The sequence below is a fragment of the Lepeophtheirus salmonis genome, chromosome 9 (genome assembly GCF_016086655.4).
Source record: "Lepeophtheirus salmonis chromosome 9, UVic_Lsal_1.4, whole genome shotgun sequence".
Classification (NCBI taxonomy): domain Eukaryota; kingdom Metazoa; phylum Arthropoda; class Copepoda; order Siphonostomatoida; family Caligidae; genus Lepeophtheirus; species Lepeophtheirus salmonis.
This window is the reverse complement of record NC_052139.2, coordinates 6802030-6824583: the sequence shown is the minus strand read 5'-3', so window position 1 is coordinate 6824583 and position 22554 is coordinate 6802030. Positions and strand designations below refer to the sequence as shown.

Below are 22554 nucleotides of genomic sequence, written 5' to 3'. Positions count from 1 at the left end.
GAGAGAAGTTACAATTTTTACACAAACCTATACAGCTGTCCAGACTGATGGTCTAATAACCTCTGTGACTGCGGCTACGGTTGGAGATTGATTAAGACTCCAACGAAATGGACACCGTTACTATTGAGCAAATGGAGCCCTACAAGAGTGAAAGAAGAATCAGCGATTTTGCTTGTACAAATACTGTGGAGGAGTTGGATTTACTGATTACTCATGATGAGATTCTCATTTTTCTGCATAGTTATAGAAAGAAATACAAATCTCTCGGCCACTCGGGCCTGGTTATCAAGTTCTACAAAGAGTTTGATTTACTTCTATCATCATTACCCGCGAAGGTTTTCGAGGAAATATTAAAGAAAGGGTTTATCCAAGACTTGATGAGTTTTGGGTCTCTGACTTTGATTCTGAAAAAAAATAGAGACGCATAAGATTTTAAAAATTACAGGCCAATCTCTCTATTGAATACATCATTCAAAATACTCACATATAAAATATCTCCCACAAATCATCTCTCCAGCTAAAAAGAGTTTATAAAACTTTGCCTAATAGTAATTGATTATCTATTCAGAATTGTGGCGACAGTCTTTTTAGGACCATCTTTTCACTCTTCCCTTCCTTTCTTCCTCCATTATTTGGGATAAAATTATAAATTATATAATAAATATAAACCTACCCCAATACGTTTAAAGTAGATTAATATAATAAAAAACACTAGAGAAATAGTAGTTTAAAAAAGTGTGTGCCAAACTCGATGCCGAAACTTTAGGGCCCTCTAACAACTAAAATGGAGCTCAAAAAACCCAAAATTTTGGATTTTATAGTTTTATATTAAACTATATGTAAAATTATAAAAACATCTGATATAATATAAAAACGACATTTTCTACGTGGCATAAAAAATGTCGTTTTGTTCGATTTGGTGTGGAAACCCCCGGTTCCAAAGTTAAATAATGCAGATAGTGTCGATCCAGTGTTTAACTAAATTATCAGAAAACTAGCTTTAACCTCAAGACAGTTTTTTAGTATTTCAACTTAGAATAAAAAAATTAATTGACCATAACTAATTAACTTTATTAAGTTAAGTTAAAGTTAAGATAATGTAGTTTAAAAAATGAACCAGTTAAGTAAAAGTTAAAATAACGCTCTTTAAATATTTACAACAAAATATAAAAAAATATGAAATATACATACCAAAAAAAAAAATCAGGCAAAAGAACCACTAAGTCTATCAAGGACTCTACGGTAAACAATTCAAAGAGTGTTTATCAATTTTTTCCTACCAGGTGGACAGTGAGAAGTGAAAATTTAGAATTATTTTTAGAAAATTATAATTACTTGATGGAGAGTCTATAGATTATGTAAAAGATACCGAAATGAAAGCTAGAATTAAAGGAGTGATGCCCGCATTGTCAACATTATATTTTTTTATTTTGTTGTTAGAATGGCGAAAGTATTTTAAAGCAAAGGAACAATTTGAGCAACCCACTCCAACTTCATGATATTTCTGCTGCGGAAATATACACATCTATTAAATAATTAGCAAAAAAGAACAAAGACCTTTTTTCCTTTTCTAATCTAAGTTTTTATTTTCAAAAATCCCTTCTCTACTAATGATTATAGAGTTAATATTAACGTAAGGAAAAAACTATGTTTATAAATTTGAAAAGGATAAACGGTTGTTGTGGTTGTTCTTTCTTTTATTACTTCATTATTTAGTAGGTCGTCACGGTGTTCACTTCTCCCTTTGAAGTAAGTATTCTCAAAAAATTACTTTTGTAATAATTACATGTAATAAAAACTTAAAAAATATCTTATATTGAAAAACATGTATCCCCCCCCCCCTCCTCTCCGGGGTCGAAAGCCCTACATTAGAAATATGATCATTGTCTAATCAATTATTAAAACAGATTAAATTAATGGCGGTTATTAATTATTTTATCATAAAACCGGTCTGTGGCACAAAAAAGGTTGGGAAAAAAACTAATAATAGTTTTTACCTTTGTATGTCGATACAGATTTGAGAAGATGTAATGGGATATCCGGACTTCCACAAACCATTACTTCCAATTCATAGCCAGTAAAAAGAGACAAAAGAGGAACGGGTATAACTCGGGACATTCCTTCTCTTATTGCAGATACGGCAAAATCAAACTCATGAAGTCGGTATTGAATTGCTAATTTAACATATTCATTTCTGTTTTCTAGAGTTACACGTGAATATCTGAAAAAAATATTTATTCCAAGTAGTTTATATTTGAATTGGATGAAATTACTAAATATAAGTGTAATATGTAGTGCATAGGTAGAAATTGTTATTAATGATAATTTATTTACCCCAGGACTTGGGAACAGGGTTACTTTTAAGGAAGAACTTGATTCAGGCCTTCCGCTGAACATAATATTTTTACCTTTAAATAAAAAGGTATACAGACAAACTTTTTAATTAAAAATACCATAAAAATAGAAAAAGGGCTGATCTCTTTCTTCAAAGTCATTTCAAAATAGAAACAAAGCATTTGATTTTCTAAAACCACAAATTTTAATAAAGGAAAGAAATTAAAGGGCTCATATATATATTTATTCCCCAGCCCCACTCACGCTAAAAGAGGATGTGCTTAGGCGGAAAAGTCTGTGGTCACCCAGAACTTTTTATGTCGAGGGCTCACTTTTAAGTTTATAATGTGCGACTACTTGATCAAAGAAATAATAGCAATGTAGCAACGAGCGTGTGTAACTAAAGCTCAGCCCGTGATATTAAAAAAGAAAAGGGAAGTATATATCTATCAAGGTTAATAGAAATACAAGGTTATACCATAGTGCTCTTTCGACTGATGAGCGACATCCACCGCACTTTTTAATAGCAACGTCAAAGAGTATGACTGTTACCAAGAGTAGCTATATATCCCCTTACTGGACTGTTGTTATAAATGAACCAGTTAACTTAAATATTTAAAGAGCATTATTTTAACTATTACTTAAATTATATTAACTTAACCAACTCGGCACCTTCCTTCCTTACACTTTTTTTATTATCGGACAAATTTATCACTAATGTTTCCCCACCTCGCCAGACAATCATCAAGTAGTACTCTGACCTATTGGAAAAAATGTTAGACAATTATTTATTGCCTCTGCATTTGCAGGTTTTGTGTATAAATTTCAGGGACACAATTATAATTCTCATACTGATGGGGGAGGAAGCAATTCACAAGTGCTATCACATAAACGTGGTAAATCTTGGACGGGGGATTTTGGGTTACATAATATCCAGAGGGGAGATGTACCTCCTTACCAAATTGCACCCGTATTTATATTTATTAATTTACCGTTTTCGAAACTTGGTTCCAATCGTTTGAACGTCTCTGAAATTTTTTGTATGTGGGGTTGCTTACATTCCATAATCATCCAATGCCCAGGATGTAATCAATTAACATTTCTGAGTCAATGAAGGAATTAGTATCTGAGAAATAATAAATGGTGGTAATCTGGATTCACATTTGAGATTGCGTGAAAGAAATTAAAAAAAAAGAGTTCCGTTTTCACTTTGTCTACGTGGGAAAATTGTAAACTCCACAACACGTATTAAAGCTTCTCTTGATGATGTTTCGCTACGATACGCTTCGTCTTACGTCGTATCTTAATCCCACTTTTGTTAAAATCCAGTGGTGGAGTTGCAGATACGTCACAAGCGATCGGATGAACCATTTGCCATTTTTCATAATAGTAGGAGTTTTGAATTATGAGAGCAAGAGTCGATTCCCTATCATTATCACACAGTGATTCTGTTGAAAGTTCCGAAGATGATATGGGATATAAGAGCTTCTTAACATCATCTTCGGATTAAAGCTTTTTAAGCATTTCATATGGGAGATTTGATGATGGCAAATTAACTTGAGAGTTTTGAGCTTTATGATGACTTAATCTGTGTCTTGAAACCTTTTTTCAATCACACAGTTTGACAAGTGAGTGTCACCTAGTGGGGTATAATTTATAAAGTACATCATGTTAGTATTGTTGGTGCCGGCCATTTTGGGAGCCTGAACAGCCATGTTGAAAACAAGAAAACCCCTTTTTTCATTAATAATAATATAAACACAAGTATGTTGAAATAAATTTTGTTTGTTTTTGTTAGTGAGTGCTCGACAGATTAAAGTACTCATCAGTAGTGATGAAAATCGTGTTTATTTTGGGAATATTAATAAAAAACGAAAAATATCATAGTAATCCAATCAATTTGAAGAATGTTTTGAGGAGAGCAGCTTAGCTTTAAGGAAGTTTCATTAGATTAGCTGCAAGCAGCCATGAGATGAGAGAAATAAACACATATCCCGCTCTGTATTTAGCAATGGTATAGGCAATTACAACGATTTTGATCCTCAATTCAACTCCGTGTACAACAGGAATTTACACATAAATATAACTCTACAACAAATCCTCTTTCCGTCTTCCATACACTATTGATGACTTTATTAGAATTAATTGACTTATTGTTCGTTCTTCAAGAATAATTATAATAGCTTGGAAAATATAAAATCATCTGCACATTGTAATAACAAAAGAGGGCGACCTCCAAATTTCTTATTTTTCTTAACCTATAATTAACAAATAATGCGGTCCCTACGCCACATTAAAAAATTACCCTTTTTTATTTTTCAATTTGTCCCACCTATTGTAATATGCTGCCCCTTGAAATATTCGATGTTATGGGAACCATTGCGCTCTTGGCTCTCCTATAAATAAAATATAAAATCAATTTAACGATGAATACATCAAGTCAGACTTTAACTCTGATTTCACAAGGATGCTTATTGCATGTAATATAACCTTATCCATTGCTAATCATCTACGTTCAAAAAATTTATGGAGAAATACAAGGGTAAACATATCCCTTCCCGAGGAACCATCATTAAATTAATGGAGGATGTTGGTACTGATGTCATTTATAGAAATACATATAAAAATGTTTTGAGTCATCCACACCAAATGACGATCAAGTTATCAGTAAAAAGTATTTACGAATATCGAAATGGAACTCTGAATTTTGTACTATCTCACAGTAAGTATTCAATTTTTTTTAAATCTAACCATAAAATATGATTCTATTTTAGCTAAACATATCAAGAATTATGATACACAACTCAGTAAAGGGCAAAAACAACTGCTTAAATGGTCACAACAACGGGGTAGTAGCTTTGGATGGTTTGCAACAAGTTTGTCTGAGACTACTTACTTCGTTTTAAGACTTGGGTATGATAATTAGGTTTTCCAATATTACATAGTCATTAAATATTACTTTTTTATCACTTAAGGCTTAGCTATAGTTGATGGGCTCCAAGAAATGGTGTTCAGAAAACTCATAAAAGGCAAAACAACTGTTTAAATGGTCACAACAACGAGGGTAGTTACATTGGGTGTTGCATTATAATTAACAATTGTGTATATCCATCATGATAATAGTATGTTGTTATATAAGCATACCTAAATAACGGGGGGGGAAATATTTTTTGATGCTCTTAATAAGGAGTAATATCGCCGGACATTACTACATAATTAGCTTTTGCTCTAAATCTTTAAGATGAATTTATTTCTAACATTTTTTTATTAATATATTTATTGTCTAATTTTATGATTTTGACATTTACTTTATTATGAATAATTAGTTAGATCTCATCGGTAGAGATATATCTATCCTGTGCACAATTGTATATAGCAACTTCCACATGAAGAAGAGGGGTGATTATCTTTTTGATTAAACTCTACGTCTCGCTTGTGTATTGCAACCTAAAGTTATGACATATTTAACTGAATTCCGATGTTAGAACAAGAAAAAATTATCTGGATCAATCTATTATTTCAATATTCTTTATTTATAATTTATTATTATTAATAGTTATATGATTTTAATTGTTTAATTTTGTATATTTAACTTAAATGTTTAATGGTTTATTTTTTAGTATGTAGATTATATTTCATTAAAGCCTTCTTTTTTAAACTTTGAGCTTCAAATATATTTCAAATACTCTACTTTGTCGTTTCATTAGCTATTATTCTGAGAATAAGGTTCATAATGAATTACAATTTCATGGAGTGTGACGTTTTCAAATCTACTGTAACGGATAAAAACGTCGAAGTCAATTATACGTAATATATCTTCATTAAACATTTTGCTAATAAATACATTCGTTATACCTCAAAAATCATAATAAAGCAGGCAGATGATAATCACATCAGTATTTTAAACAATGATACCATATGCATTTTTTCTCCCCCTCCTCCTCGCACGCGTTTTTCTCTACAATATTATCAACTATAGTCATTGCTACATTAATCAATTTGTATTCTATACCATTCGCTTGCCCGGCAAGCACCCACAATCCATCAGAATACAAAACTGTCTAGATCATGCGCACTTATACTACAAAGACCTATATTTTCTTTGTTCTCTGGAGGGGCACCAGATGGTTCCTGGACCATATCTCCCTCTCACAGGACTCAATAGATCTAGATCATTGTTCCAAAGTCCTAATAAACCCTCGATCTCAATTTCCACCGAACATCCTACTGGAAACACTGAGAATGTGGTTCCTGTAGCCACTAGCATCCCCCCTTTAAGTCACTGGCTTTGATCATTGATGCAAGCAGGAGGAATAGATATCCTAGTATTAAAACTCCATAGCACCTTCGCAGCTATGGTGACCTCAAACGTAATGAAGGTAGCTCATTTGCAAAAATAGTTAAGAAGGGTTTTTGGTCTGAGAACTCAATTGCTTTCCAACGCTTCTGTAACGTTCCTCTTTTATTTTGAAATTTCAGGAAGATATGAATATCCGAATCATAGGGTTGGAACTCACATGTTATATTTTTTTTTTTATTATCTTCAATTCAATATTGAAAAACATCTATAAAAAATAAACCATATCAAGATATTACTTCTATCTTGGGGAAGAGCTGATAATTATTTGATAAAAATTGTTATATATATATATATATGTTTTGTGTATTAATGTTATAGTTTTTATATGTTAAACGTTATCGTTTTAGAGTCTTTGATCTATATCTCACTTTACTAATAAGAATATTAAATATGTCTACGAAAATGAAAATATACCTTTTGTAAATTATAAATAACTCAGTAAAATAATGTATCTAATTCATGAAAACTACGAAATCGGCTAACGCGATCACGGTCTCTCCTGTGCATAATACATTTTTTCCCCCCGCTGGAAACCATGTAACTCCTTTGTATCATACAAATTGTTTAACGTTGCAATGACATAAAATTTTATACATTATCTGGGTGTATCCGTAGTAATGTGCGATTTCATTAATTGCGTAGTTAAACAATTATTGTGTACCCCTCCATCCCATTCATGGTCTTTTCTCTTTCCTTCTATCTAGGTTTTTTGGTGCAAATATGAAGATAAAACAAAGGAAATATAGATCTTTGTAGTAGAAGGGCGCATGTTATAGACGATTCGGTCAAAACTTTTTTTGGTTTAACTTTTCTGATGGAGTGTGGGCGCTTGTCGGCAATCAAATGGTATTGAATACAAATTATTTAACTATGATTTGTACATTACTACGGATAAACCTAGTTAATGTATGATTTTATTTTTACAAAATATTGTGAGTATATTTTAATTTGCTTTTACTTACTGTTATTATAGAAATATTGTGATTATTAAGTAATGTAAGTGTGTTAGCTAAAAATATATCAAATTTTTTTGCTTAAAAAAAAAAAGCTGATTAACCATTTTGTTATAAATGCATAAATAATTAGAAATTCTTAATTGAATTTTAAATACTAGATACCTATTACAGCTGACAACGTCAATAATGATAAAACTTTCATCTATCATGGTAGACAACAGTTCCAATAACCAAATTAAAGTACCTAAGAATGTAATAAATTCTTTTGTGGATTATGGATTATTAGAAGGGGTCATAGATGGTCAAGGAAGCAGATACGAAGGGAAATAACCTACCTTCGATCCCAGGAGTTCATCATTCAAGTGTTTTATTGTCCGAATATAATATAAATAGCAATCAAATTGCACACAATAATATTGTCTTCCAATAATATAACTCACAATAACCTTGCTCACCATAATTTTGCTTTTTCTCAATCATAATACCTACAATCAAAATGTACCTACACGATGGCATTACCTCACAATCATATTACCAAAATCATTTCGTCTACAGCCTTTTTACGGCAATCATTTTACAGTAAACCTATAAATTTGAATATAAATATACATTTATTTTTTGCATATATGTGTATATGAAGTCCAAAAAACCTAGGACTTTAACCTATTCTTTCTTTTTATTCAAAATTGTTTTAATGTTCATGCTCATATCAATGTTCATTTAGTGCATATTTAAAAAGATAAAAATAATTTTTTTATTAAAATTATAGGTGATTGCTTCATCCAACAAATACATTGGAATATCATCATTTCAAATCCTTTTATTTCCATTCTTATAAATCCAAGGCAAGTAGTATACAATGTTTGTAAAACTGTAAAATTCATTGTAATCGAGACTAAATGCAACCGATCTTGTTGAATGTAGACCGACCAGAGCACATTTGCCATTAAAACACATCGCAAGAGATGTTCCAGACGCCATAGACTTAAGGCCAGTATTTGGACCAGTACAAAACACTCCCGTATTCCTACAAACTTTATAACTTGCTTGTATAGTCGTCACTCTACCAGCTTGTAATACCTTGCTGTCTTCATTAGTATTCCTTCTCACTATATACACATTTAAATATAAAAATGAATACGTTAATATTACTTTATTATTTCACAAAAATGTTACTAGTTCCATTCGCTCCCTGGTGAATTATTGATCGGTCTATATTCATACATAATGAAAGAACGAAATCAGTAAACGTGAATTTGCCTAAAGTTTGTTTTAAGGCAAGTTCATTTACTCCTGTTATCTCATCAAACTCTTCATGAATCACAGTTTTTACACCATCCAATATCTGAATATTAGACTGTTCTATCATCTTTGAACTCCCAACTTGTACCTAATAACGATTGAGATTTAAATATGTACATAATATATGTAATTAGATAAAAAAAAAAAGGAGCGATGTTTCCATGAGTGAGAAAATAAAGACAACATATATTTTTGTCCTCAGTACTTTTTTTGCCCTTTTCTTGCCATAGAATACATTTAAACCACTTTCAGTTGTTATAACCCATTGGTCATTGGCAATTATTCCACTGCAAAAGACATAATGAATTTTTTTCCTGATCAATGCATGCCATGGAAAATCTTCATTTGTAGCAACTCTCAAGACATCATCATTACACGATCTCGAAATAGAAGTTGACAGCCCACAGGCTTTATAGAGAAGAAGAATTAATGTGCAAGATAAAATATTGACAAATTCTTAGTATAGTAGCTTGTTGGACAATAACCCCAGTATCCATGAGTATAAAGAGTATATGTTGCACACCAAAAAGATCCTAATTTGTCAACTGTTGTACAAATATTAAACTATTTTACAATTCTCTGCAATAGGAATATCATGAAATACTATGGCCGGTCATTGAGGATCAATACTGACTGGACCAAACAATGGATATGAAGAAAATAAACACTGAAGTACATTCAAAAAGGAATTTAATTATTTTGACACTCTTTAGTAAAGGCTTATAAGTAAATGTACTTCAATTTTGTAGAACCCACATTTTTAAGGGATATTGATATTGTAACATTTGTTTCAAGTAATATGTATTTATATTAGAAAAAGGTAATAAAATACGTAGCTTTAAGGATTATTAGTTTTTATAAACATTATCACTAGTAATGTGCCGCAATCTGAATTTTGCTGCATGAGTATTTTAGAGTTTCTAAAAAAAAAAAAAAAACACTCGAGGAATTACAATTTATACTCGTTACTCGCCTGAACAGTCGTTACTCACTCTAACACTTTTTGTTCGCTAAGAAACCCGTCACTCAAACTTTTTTAAATAATTAATGAAGCAATGGATAATATTTTTATCCTTGATCGGAATCTTAGCTGCCTTTAGATCAAGCATTTCTTTTCGAGGACCAGACAACTTATTTTTATGGAATATAATAATAGACTAATAGTTTATGATTAATAAAATAATTTAAAACGGCTTCATGAATGTTTTCCAAGTAGTAGCTGAATGAGGTCATACTGTTGATACCAGAAACTTTTATATTTTTGCTGCATACTGTCCATCCCAATATTTTTATCCTTCTCAGATTTACTTTAGAACATCCCCTTTTTACCTTGTTAGAGTAACATACTTCAACATTCAACTTGCCTATTACTTTCTTCATCATTAAAGTTCTTCATGGCCAATTTATTTTTATTATTTGTCGAATACGAATACATATAAAAATTTTAAACAATAAATTCATAACAAGATATAACTATTTTTTAAACAAAAAAGATAATGGTTGCTACAAAGTTAATTGCCTGATTCTGAATTTCTGCAAGAGGAATTGGGATTCTGTTTAAGCTTAAATTTCGAGGGATACACCAAACGAATTTGTAGATAGTAGAATGAAAATCTGATTTGAAAATTCGAACTTTTTTTCATCATTAAATAGTATTATTGTCCAAATATAATATAAATTGCAACAAAATTGTACACAATCATATTGTCTTGCAATGAAATTACTAACAATCATATTGCTTACAATTGTATTGTTTCAAGATGATATTGCCCAAAACATTTTTCTCTCACAATGATAATGTACTTAACGATATTACCCGAACGTTTTTGTCCGCAACCTTTTTACAGCAATCATTTTAAACTAAACTTCTCTTTTTTTTTTATTTGTCCTATACGGACTTTTGAGTGAGTACTTAATAAACTGCCTAATTCCACACAATGTCGTGTACTCCTGCTCGAATTAAAACATTAAAATAAGATTACTTTTAAAGCAAACTGGGATTAAAAGTCAAGAGGCAACAATGATTTGCCTCTGGTGAAATATAAGTTCTAAACTTAACAGAGGAAGGAAGTCAGTTTAGATGATTTACATGTTATTATGGGATCGAAACGTAAAAATAGAGTATCACAAAGTTTGGAGAGTTTCCAGATTTTGACGAGTTTGATAGAAACCCTCGTTCCTATTGGCGAAAAACTGGAAAGTCGATTTTTACAAGCTTCTCTTGAGGAGAATTTTTTCACCAAGAACAGCTGGTAATCACTTGTTGACAGGTTCAGAATACCTATAAAGTGGATGCATAAGAACCTCCCAACCAAGCTCCCGGAGGTTCTCTTACGTCAATGTCGATGTGTGAGGCCTAACGTTGTCCTAATAAAATATAATCTTTCTCCTATTGGACAAAAAGGGCCGCGCTTGGGCTATGGCTTCCTTCAGACGGTGCAATTGTTGAAAATACATCTCCGAATTAAAATGGTGTTCAAAGGAGAGCAGCTCATGGTTGATGATAAAAATCACACCACAAAGAGTTTTCAAATATCGTGACAACATCAAGGTCGTGGTTGAATATGGGTAGATCTTGTACCTCTATCATGTCTTCAGTCCTCCCTCTTCTGGATCCAAACGAACCGATAAATTACAATACTTGTTTTGTCAGTGCCAAAGAGATCTATAAATCGACCGGAATCCCCTCAATTGGACCAATATGAAGGAGATTTTTCACCCTGAGTGAAGAAGAGTTTCTAACTCTCAGGAGAGTTTTATCAAAGTCTAAAATAAGTATCCACTCTCATACAGCCCATTTATTCCTTCGAACATTATCTTGGAATCTCTTACGAATCGTGATATTAGAAATGCATTTCTGTAAAGGACTATATCTTCAAATTGTCACACGATAGCTACGGAGAAAATAAACAAACTTTGCAGATCTTTGGGTAAAATTTGTCTTTACACGATGAAAATAAATATAACGAATTCATTCATGGACTCCGGCAAAAAATGGTTCCGGTGTTTAATGTCCACCGTCTCATTATTTCTAAATATGTATTTTCCAGATGCAATTAAGAGGAGTTGCTCCTTGTATGGATTAGAAACCGAGAGAAGCAGACATATGTTATACAAGTGCTCAATGGTTTAAGGTATTAGGAATGCCGTATAGAGGATTATTCTTGAGGAGTACGGGTTGAAACTAGACGTCCTAGACTGGTTCATAACAACGTGGAACCCACAGCGAAACTGCAGAAAGATATGAATTTGGTTGTAAACGTTCTCTCAATACTCTTCACGATACTTTACAGAGGGAAGGGGATCCCAAGCAGTTTCAAGAAACACATGGATCAATCGATCCGTATTCTTCGACTTTTCACAATAGGGAGTCCGGTTTGGATCGGGAGAATGGACGGACGAATATATATAGGAAAGAATGGATGGATGTTGGGGAAAATATATGTTATAAAGTCTTTGCAATCTCAATATCATTCAAGTCACTAATATGTGAGTCCAAAAGTTATTTACCTAACTTGATGATTTTTGTCTCATCAAATGCAACGAAAATATCCTTTTCTTCCATTTTCTCTTTTATTATATTCAAAACTTCTTCCCCAACCAAGTTGTTAACGCTCCATGCGTTATACCATAACGCATGGACGACTGACGTTAGACTTCCAGCACGCTTTTAAAATTGACGTCATAGTAGATGTGTGGTTGCGTGTTTTGTTCAAAATATGTTTTTTCTTGCCTAGTAGACGGCACGATACATTAAATGGAAAATTCTAGCAATAGTAACGTCATAGACTATGAGTGGTTGTGTGTTTTATCGAAATCTGCCTGTCTTGCCCAGCAGTCGGTACAATACATCAGATTGAAAATTCTGGCAAGCCCGATAACAAGATGGTTCAACCTTGTACTTCTATTAACCTTGCCTTCTACCATTTACCGTTTCAAACACCTAGATAATAAAGATGGAATACTTACCAACTCTTAAGTACTATTTTCAGATGATTTTTTAAGATGATTTTTTAAGATGAATGTCTTTAGCTTCAATATTAAGAAAGTTATGACCAATTAATCATCGAAATGGCATACAAATTTTTTCGTAGTGTTATGTAATAACCTACACTAAATTATGTGATCTAATAAAATGAGATAGTTCCATAAAACAATATCTTTTGCACATCAGCGTTGATAATTTTAGGTTAGTAGAGGATTTATCTCCCTTTAACGTAATTTTCTACATACCCATTCATTTCTTATTTTTATTGCTAAATATTTCATTAAAATATGTATTCCATTTAGGACAAGATTGTGAATGTAGTCTAAAATCAACCAAATTCAGGGGAATGCATGTAAATATATAAGGTAGCTATTTCTCGTCCCCTTGAAGTAATTTGTATCAGAGTATGAATCACCATAACCTCTTAACTAAAGTTTATGCATTATTTATAGTTATAAGGGCTTCATCCATAAGCAACCAGTTAAAAAACACACACACAAAAAAAACATTTGTTCGCTAATGTGTCCAATTTTTTCACTACATATATATTTAAAAATTTATATATACTCAGGGTTTTCCTAAGCGTATCTAGAGCATTAAAAAAATCAACGAAGGAATTTATTTGCGAAAAACAAGCTTTTTGCCCAGTCTTAGGATAACTTTCATACCAGGGTTGGCTGATTTAAATTAAAAAAATTTAAATAGTAAAATAAGTAAAAACTGAATTTATTTAATGAATATTATGGGCTTATTTGTTAAATTGATGATGATTTGGCATTATTATTAACTATTAATGGTTGATTTAAAACAAAAGCAGGTTGAGTCCGAATCAGTTGAAAAGTAGAGGTTACAACAAAGTCTCCACTTTCGTAATTATGATTATTGGTATTTACAGAAATGATCAAGGGGATTAATACTATTTCAGTAAACATTCCATAAAAATTTAAAATCTTAAGTCTTACTCATTATTCACTCTTCTACTTTAGTTACTGCGGGGGTATATCTATTAATTCAGTTTTACAATAGATTAGTTACCATATTAGGATTTAACTTATTAGTAAGAGTTTCGACGAGGAGAATAGCTACTTTAGTTGCAATATTTGAGCGAGACAAAAAAAAAAAAATCGTAGCTTTATCTACTTAAGTAACTTAGGTGTTATATTAAGGATAACAAGATTTGTGACTAATGTTATTAGTACCTTGTGCACCCAGTGAGTATAACTAATTTTATGAACAATCACCAACTGCTGGGCAACACAGGCAGATTTTGACAAAACACGCAACCCCTCATAGTCTATGACGTCACTATTGATAGAATTTTCAATTAAATGTATCGCATCATGGATGAGAAATCCATGCTCGTATCGACTGCTGGGCTAGAAAAACAGATTTTGACAAAACAAGCCACCACTCATCTACTATGACGTCAATGTTAAAAGCATTAATTAACCTTGGGTGGGATGAATTAGCTTTCATCCACTTATTTTTTCATGCTTTTTTAAGGGCTTGTTATTTTTGGTTGTCGGATACTGAATTACCTGCAGAGGACATAGAACGTAAATACAGTTAAGTAGAAATACTTATGTTAAAGTTGTACATTGAATCTACAAGATGTACAATTAAAAAGTTAGATGATCGATCTATGAATTGACTGATTTTTGACTTTTCTCGTGCAAACGATAAATATTTCATAGAACCTCATATTTAAGTTATCACAGTTCAATCACTCGTTAATCAATAATATATTTATTTTTAATTGTGCTTCAAGGGGAACATCAATTTTAACCAAAAAATATAAATAAAGACGTATCAACCTCATTTATTTATATATTAACCCTTCCCAAATCCACAAGGAATTGAAAAGAAAATCAAAGAGAAATATTGTCAATTCTTAATCTCTTCGATCATATTAGAACTAATTAGAATTTTTTTTTTTAATAACTTCAATATTTTCGCCAGAATATGATTGGACGTTGGTTTCCCTCTGGGTGTGAACGGTAATTTTTTATTATGTATAAACAAAATACTAAAGTTACGCTATGGAGTTCAATATTTAACATTTATTAATTATTTTGATATACTTTCTATTTTTAATTCAAAAAATTAATAATTCTACCTTAAAAAATTGATCAATATTAATATAATAATTGTTTTATATGTGAAACATAACGAAGCAATTTCTACCAAGCATGAAGCATGATTACAAACCATACAAGTTCAATTTTCTCTTGTTTTGTTTGCATAGTAGGAACATCTTTTTCTTTTTTGTTCAAACTCCAGTAAGTATCCACTATGATTGTCCATTATAACAGATACGTTTTTTTCTTTTCGTTCGTCTCGACGACTGAGTAACCAACCCTCTTACCTTCTTCTTTGATAAAATCGTTGTTAATGACTGAATTTTAGGGGTATGAAGCAGTTCTTTGAATTATGGGATCGATTCACCCATGCCTCTGATGTAGAGCTTGACAATTGTAGGACAAAAAATTTGAGAACCTTTTGTTCAGATAGAGTAGGTATCAGAGGTTTCACTTCATATGCTTTATCACTCTTATTATCTTAGAGATTATCATCAAAGTGAAAATTTATAAGTATCATAATAACGACGTTAATGTTGGATACAGGAGTCAATAAAGGCATTCATTCCTACAGTAACCACTTCATCAGCTGTAACTTAAGTATCAGAATCATATAATAAATTGTCAATGTTCTCTTCATCAACGCTGTCTGCTTCGTCCAAAATGCTATAAATTTGGTCACAAATAGTGCTGCTGAAAAGTTTAAAATATCTTGGTCTTTGTTTTCTTTACATTTATGAATAACTCTACATTCAATAGCAAAGTATTCATAAAAAATATTTTTATGTACATCTATTACTTGCTAATTTGGTCTACTAATAAAGAGTACTTTCATATGAATACTCTAAAAGGACAAAAACCTAAGATAAATGCTTCATCCTGAACAAATATTAAAATTTAATAAAAAGAAAAAAAATTGCCTTTCGAACCGAGAGGAACATTAGTATCCTAACAATTTTAAACTGCCATAACATTTGCACTTTTCATCAAAACATAGGAAATTTTTTCAAGAATTACTCTTTATAATATACTAATATTAAACATTTATTAAGAAATTTAAATTATCCTTACATGAAAAACACGATGGGTAGAATGTTATTCTATAGAATTCCAAGAAAAGATATAGTTTGAACACTTACCTACATATAGGACAAATATAAAGTCCTATGATAAAATGTTCTTTTTATAAATTTTTGGAGATAAACGATTACTCTTTCTAATAATTGAAAAATATCTTAAATATCATGAAAAATAATGCAATGAAGAATGAATGAAAATATGGGACACCAGTGTCCCGACGATGAAAAAGGGTTCATACGAAAGTACATAGCGCCAAGTGTCATAATCATTAGGTACTTATGAAACTTATTAAAACTTGGAGTAGCTTTTCTGTGGCCACAAATGGAGTATTATGAGAGGAATATTTGGATTTTATTTACGTATGTATATTCTTTTTTAAAATATTTATAAAGCTGTCACTACAAACTAAGAAAAACTATACACATTAATCGGTATCCGTATCTGAAACAGTGAAAATAATATGCGTCAATTAAAAAACTGAAAATAACATGCGCACAGCAATGCCTTTGATAGTGCAAAAAGGATATATTTATATATATATATGCATATGTATGTATATATATATATACGAGTCTTTTTAGCAAAATTTCTGGTGTTGTAAAAAAAAAAAAGGTATAATATATACATATATATATTTATTAAATATATATATATGTTTATATTGTTTTTTTGTTTCAATAATAATTCAAATTATAGATCATCATTAGTATTATTTCTTATAATAATAATAATATAATGGATTTTTTTTTAAAAAACAAGAATAATAATGAAGTGAAAGGGATGATGATGCTGTTCTTTCTTTTAAATGAATTAATTTAAGTTATTAGGTCTACAAATCAAAGATCTTCTTTTCTTTTCTTTTTCGCTTAGATCGGGAATTAGTTTCGACTTCAGGTGTAGATTCAGTGGTTGTAGGTGTTGATGCTGTCGTGGTCAAGGTAGTCAATGGAGAAGAGGAAAGAGAAGACGTGATTGTGGGTGTAAGCGGGACATGTACAGCATCATTTGACGTTGATTCACCTGATGAATTTATTCGTTTTTTCTTGGCTGGTGTCTCTAACGTATAATTGCTACAGTCTTCTACCTCGTGTTTGACAACTTGAAGTAACTCTGTCGTTGTTACAATTTTGCTATCAATAGAAGACGATACATCAGCGATATCCATAGCAGCAGGGGTCGTTGTTATTGTTGTTGCTTCGGGTGATAGGTCGGCAAGCGAAGATAGTTTATCCTCACTGTTCTTAGTCGTTGAGGATATCGAAGTTACACTTGAACTAGATGAGGAAGGAACCGTAGCAGGTGGTGTGGCTGTTAATGTCACAGTCGAAGATGTTGGTGTTGAAATGGTAGAAGAAGTAACTGACGTATTGGATTTATTTGTAGAGGCAGAGGAATTGATAACAGTCTTCGTGATTGTTTTATTTTTTGCTGGACTAACTGCAACTCGACTTGCCCGAGATTCTGCGATGGCTCTAATATTGACAACTCCTTTACCAGCTGCTGTGATTTTAATACCTGCAGGTACTTTAACATCATCCAACACTGAGCTTTTGGATGATGAAGAAGTTTGCTCCAAAAAGGACTGTATAGCCGAAACCGATTCTTCCTCCTCCTTATCATTTGAAGTTGAACTTGTGGTAGAGTTTGAAGCAGTCTGAGCAGCTTCTGCGAGATTAACCACTCTTCCTGTAGAGCCATTAGAAATAATAACACGTCTCCTGACAGGAGGTGCATTAGTCGAACTAGTAGAACTTCCGTTTCGATTTGAACTCGCCACAGTACGTATCGTCATTGCACCTGTTTTTGTACCCCCTGGGGGAGCAATTGTTTTCTTTGCAAGGATTTTAACCTTGACTTCCTCCGGTTTTTTAATATCTACTTCGGTAGATCCAGATAAAAACGTGTCTGTCACACAAAACCCTGCAGCAACAGTCATGACAGATGAATCCAACCAACATTTTCTAAGAGCTGCAACCAAATGTTTCCTTAGTGCAGAGAGAAGTAGTGCACTGGTATCAAATAACTTAGTATCTTCATACTCATCAACAGTTTTTTTGATTAGATTAACACCATCTATACTAAGCCATTTCTTTAGATTATTTGACAAAACCAGTCGATGTCCCACTGGTTTTTCTTCTCCCAAAACAAGACAAGGCTCGGGACTTGCCAATACTTCAGGTTCAGTAGGTAAACAGAGTGTTAAAACAGTGTCCACACAGTTTTCGCAAAGATCAACGCTAGCAATAGTTCCACAAAGTCTGAAGTCAGGATAACTGAATTTAGTGCATAGGCGGCATTCAGCATACAAACTAAGTAATGTGGTGTTACAACCACACTGGGCAAGTAAACTGAACTTTCCTCTCTGACGATCAATGAATTTATTCACCTCAATTAATTGATTCGCCGATGTTGCTCCTTCAATTTTATGCAGACCTTTGTTGTTAGTACTAATACTAGCAATTGATGAACGGACGGCAACATAATTTTTCCTTTCAGACTTTACCCCAGCCCGGATTTGCAGCATAGTCTTCTCTTCATCCTTGTCAAGAGGAATTTCCATATTTGAACTAGCTGATTTAAACTTCCTTTGAAGAGACAAATGAATTTTCCTTACTCCTGCTGCCTCAGATACTCGACCCACAACTTCAAACTTTAGATTAAATGTTTGATTTGCTGCTGAAGAAGTAATAACTCCAATAAGTGACTCCGTATGAGGCACCATGTGTTCCAAAACCACACCCAAAATCATATCATTCTTTTGCGTCTGATTAGGATTAGATATCAAAGAAGTCAAGTCAATATAAAATCCACATAAATCACATTGATATGAGGCTTTTATTCGAGAAGTAGTAATATCCGTTTCTGAAAGGGCCATCAATTTAGTGATTGGCATTACCTCTGCTACATCTGCTGAGCGTACACTGTGAATAGAAGCAGTAGGATTGGAAAGATTTTCCTGAACTGTATAAATTAATGCGTTTTTTTGTTGGCAAACTGCAGTTGCTTGATTCAAAATCACACGAAGGCAACTGCATAACTGTTCCATATTTTTAAGCTGAAAGAGTTTCAACTTTTTTTCGAAATCTTGTTCCTTCATAACAATGTTAATAAACTGTTTTTGGCAATTAATGCACACACAAAGCTGAGAGTCAACATCATGAACCTCCTGAGTATCTTCAGCAAGGACTGTGGTAGATATATGAAAAACTGCGCAATAAACATTTTGACTATTTTTGCAAACAGAGCAACGAGTAACAGATGAAGTATTGAGTCTCATGAAACCATTATCTCCATATTTTTCTCGAAAACAGTCAATTGCAAATTGCAACTTCTTCGTGCAGTTATACTCAGAAGAAAACTTAGTGCATGGTTGAAACCGAAGGTCAGCTTGTTCAATTTCTTGACATATTTGACAAACATTCTGAGATGAGGGATCAAAATGTTTCATCATATTTTCATAGGAAGTGGCACAATAAGCTCCGGCAAAGCAATTTAAAGTGGCAAGAATGGCATCTTGATGAGGAGTAACATGGCGAATGTAGTCTTCATATGTATAAGGACTATTACAAAATACACATAGAAGGGAATTTCCACGATTAGTTCCAAACTGGGTATTTTTGATGTGTTTGGCCAAATCTGCAACAAAGTTAGCATTTGGTTTATCTAATAGAAACTCCCTCTTTGTCTTCAGACAAATAAGCGAATGTGTAAGAATGACTTCACATTGAGGGATCATCAAGGTACCAGTCTTTACGATTTGTCTGCCGTTAACTTGAATTCGAAGAGTTCGCACAAAATGCTTACTCAAATCACCATAAAATGATGTATGAAGTTCTTCTTTGGCTACAGGTAAAATATGATTAAGGATGCTTTCCCAAGTCTCAGAATTAAGGATGGTTCTAAAGTCATTACAGTAATTGCAACGCACAAATACTCGAGTAGCTGTTGGATCTCCTTGACTTAGCTGTTGTGGTTGGCCAAGTACCTCTGAAGGAAGGTTATCCCCCTGAGGATTTGAAGATGAAAGAAAATCTTGTGTTGCTACTCCTTCTATTCCTCCCTCTTTTGTGTTTTCAATAGCCATGAGAGCCGAATCTAATAAATCTGGTTCACTTGTCTGCTGAATAATCCTCTGCTGGGGTTGAGGTGAAGCGATAGTTTGTTGAGGTAGGGCATTTTGTTGCTGAGCTCTCGAAGAGGGATGTAATACTCTACGTTGTTGATGATTCTGTATTTGTCTAGATTTGCTCACTGTTTTATTGGGCGTTTTTGACGTCGACTTTTGCTTCGTGATTCGAATCGTTTTCCTCCCTCTATTATTTGGATCCGAGGTGATTTGTTTCACTAAAGTTCGAATCAGGGTTTGCTGATCCATATCTTTGGGACACAACATCATGTACTGCTGCGTTTTTCCGTCTTCAGAAGTAACTGAGTACATGACTTGTTGTTGATCTGGTCCAACCTGAACCACTTGCTGCGAGCCAGTAGAAGTTGTATAGCGTTGTTGTAGCTGTTGTTGCTGTTGATCAGTAACAAGATTGGAAGAGGAAACCTTCTTCACTGGAGGAGCCACTGGAGCAGATGGGGTCAAAATGGGCTTAATGTCTTGAGGAATGTGTGGAGCCTCAGGTTCATGACTTACTGCTCCAGGAGTCGCCTCCAGGAGCTCTCCCTCCAAGATCTGTTTTTGAGCTTCCATCAGAGACGTGGGCTTTTCCTCCACCTAATGAAAAAAAGGGAAGAGTGAGTTAAGTGAGGTCAAGTGAGGTCAAGCGAGATTGGCGAGTACTTACGAGGGAATGCTCCAAGTGCGTCTCCTGAGCGAGGGGCAGCAGCACAGACTCCTCCTTCACGTCTTCCACCAGAGAGCCCTCCTCCAGATGCCCCTGGATGGCTTGGACAGTGCCATCGGGTCCCAGAGTGAGTCCCGCTTGTTCCAACAGAGCCGCCGCTTGTGGATCATTGGGGTCAATATAAAGGATTTCTCCATGAGATTCCGCAACTGCTAATTCTTCCTGCTGCTGCTGAAGAGCAGCAGCTTCTTCTTCACTCAGTCCTGCTCCACCATTGGGATCCACACCTAATTGAATGTGCCCGTCCTCAGTTCCGCCAATGATCACTTGATCTTGATCCGAGAGTTGAATTCCCGCCTGAGCCAATAGCTGAGCCGCGTCAGAGGCACTCAACACGAGTTGCTGATCTCCTGCTATCACCAATTGCGCCTCTCCTCCTCCACCTTCCATTGCCGTGCTGCCTCTTTCAACTAATAGATTCGATTTCCTCCTAAGTCTATTCAAACGCCGTAACGGATCTCAGATAAAGGCCATCCTCCCATGGATTCGACTTTCGAGTCTTCGCTGTTGTCTTTTTTACTTTTCTCTCTTTCTGTGTCTCTCTCTCTCTCTCTCTCTCTCTGTCTCTCTCCTCTTTTCTCTTTCTTTCTATCTACTCCTCAATGAGGCAAGGTCCCACCAACACCAACCAAAGCAAAACATCCACAATAATAACAATAAATACATATATTTATTTTGAAGCGTCTCTATTTTTCATCTACAAACTAACCCACCATGCCTATCTAGCCTTACCGGCGATCCCTCCCGCCCTCCTCTACTTTCTTGGTATGACGTCACCTATCAACATGGGATACATAAAAAGACGCGGTTTCTCTGCTTCGCCTGCCTCCAAAAGCCTTGCAGGAGTTCACTCCTTTCTAGCCACAAATAATATTATTATTGTCCATGATGAAATTGAACTAAGTTAGCGGGAAAAATGTATATCTATATTTATTTTAGAAAATCTTTATTTAGTATATTAATGTAATTTAGTAAGTCGATTGATTAATACATGAACTTATGTGTGTATTACATCAGGAATCCTCTTGAGCATACAATTATATAAAAAGTGTAATATTTTGTATTTGACCTGCAAGATATCAGTGTTTCTATTCATTATTTATCCCTATTTTGAACATAACGTATCAGCGAGCAAGGAGGACTGTAGACTATAATTTTTATTGTGATCTCTTCCAGCAGATATTATGTAGGGAACATAGAAAGGAATAGGGAACGATATCTTTTTTTGGCGTGCGCTTTTTTTACTAGAATGCAAATGGATTTATCATATTAATAAAGTATATGCAGTAAATTGAAACTTTAACAGCTCATAGATCATACTCATAACTGGACCTTTTTAAACTGCTAAAAATTTAATTTTTTTTTTTATTGAAAACTTATGACATAAAAAAGGTACAGCTTTTTCCAATATCTCAATGGCATACTTTATGCCTGAAACCAGTTTAGGTTAATTCTGTTTCATTTTTAAATATGCTAAAATGTAATTGGTGTCAGAATAACGGGCCAGACTCTTTGCTGAGTATATATGACTCACTTCTACAATAGGTATAGGAAGTTATTTTGAAAAAATTGAGAAAGAGGTAATTATTCACTTTTAAACCAA

At 33.4% G+C, this 22554-nt stretch overlaps 1 protein-coding gene and 4 long non-coding RNA genes across 5 annotated transcripts; 2 read left to right on the top strand and 3 right to left on the bottom strand.

Moving 5' to 3' along the window:
* Window positions 1-1913: 1913 nt before the first annotated feature.
* Window positions 1914-3468, bottom strand: LOC121124337 (uncharacterized). The gene is made up of 2 exons (XR_005866290.2): window positions 3327-3468; window positions 1914-2221 (listed from the first exon to the last, which is right to left on the bottom strand). It is a non-coding gene; the product is annotated as an uncharacterized lncRNA (long non-coding RNA).
* A 1281-nt stretch (window positions 3469-4749) lies between these two features.
* Window positions 4750-6024, top strand: LOC139906333 (uncharacterized). Its single transcript, XR_011781803.1, has 2 exons — window positions 4750-5056; window positions 5109-6024. It is a non-coding gene; the product is annotated as an uncharacterized lncRNA (long non-coding RNA).
* Window positions 6025-6298: 274 nt separating this feature from the next.
* Window positions 6299-9154, top strand: LOC121124698 (uncharacterized). The gene is made up of 2 exons (XR_005866389.2): window positions 6299-8229; window positions 8420-9154. It is a non-coding gene; the product is annotated as an uncharacterized lncRNA (long non-coding RNA).
* Window positions 8308-12879, bottom strand: LOC139906332 (uncharacterized). The gene is made up of 2 exons (XR_011781802.1): window positions 8827-12879; window positions 8308-8759 (listed from the first exon to the last, which is right to left on the bottom strand). It is a non-coding gene; the product is annotated as an uncharacterized lncRNA (long non-coding RNA).
* Window positions 12880-16788: 3909 nt separating this feature from the next.
* LOC121124836 (uncharacterized) lies at window positions 16789-21704 on the bottom strand. Its single transcript, XM_040720038.2, has 2 exons — window positions 20892-21704; window positions 16789-20821 (listed from the first exon to the last, which is right to left on the bottom strand). The coding sequence occupies exons 1-2, from the start codon at window positions 21339-21341 to the stop codon at window positions 16928-16930; spliced, it is 4344 nt and encodes a 1447-aa protein (XP_040575972.1). The 5' UTR covers window positions 21342-21704; the 3' UTR covers window positions 16789-16927.
* Window positions 21705-22554: the final 850 nt, after the last annotated feature.

What these genes read in the sequence shown, in the direction of transcription:
- LOC121124836 (XM_040720038.2), bottom strand. Translation starts at nt 21,341, where the DNA reads ATGGAAGGTGGAGGAGGAGAGGCGCAATTGGTGATAGCAGGAGATCAG. An exon ending in CGCACTTGGAGCATTCCCTC is followed by an intron (nt 20,822 to 20,891) that starts GTAAGTACTCGC and finishes TTTTTTCATTAG; the next exon opens with GTGGAGGAAAAGCCCACGTC.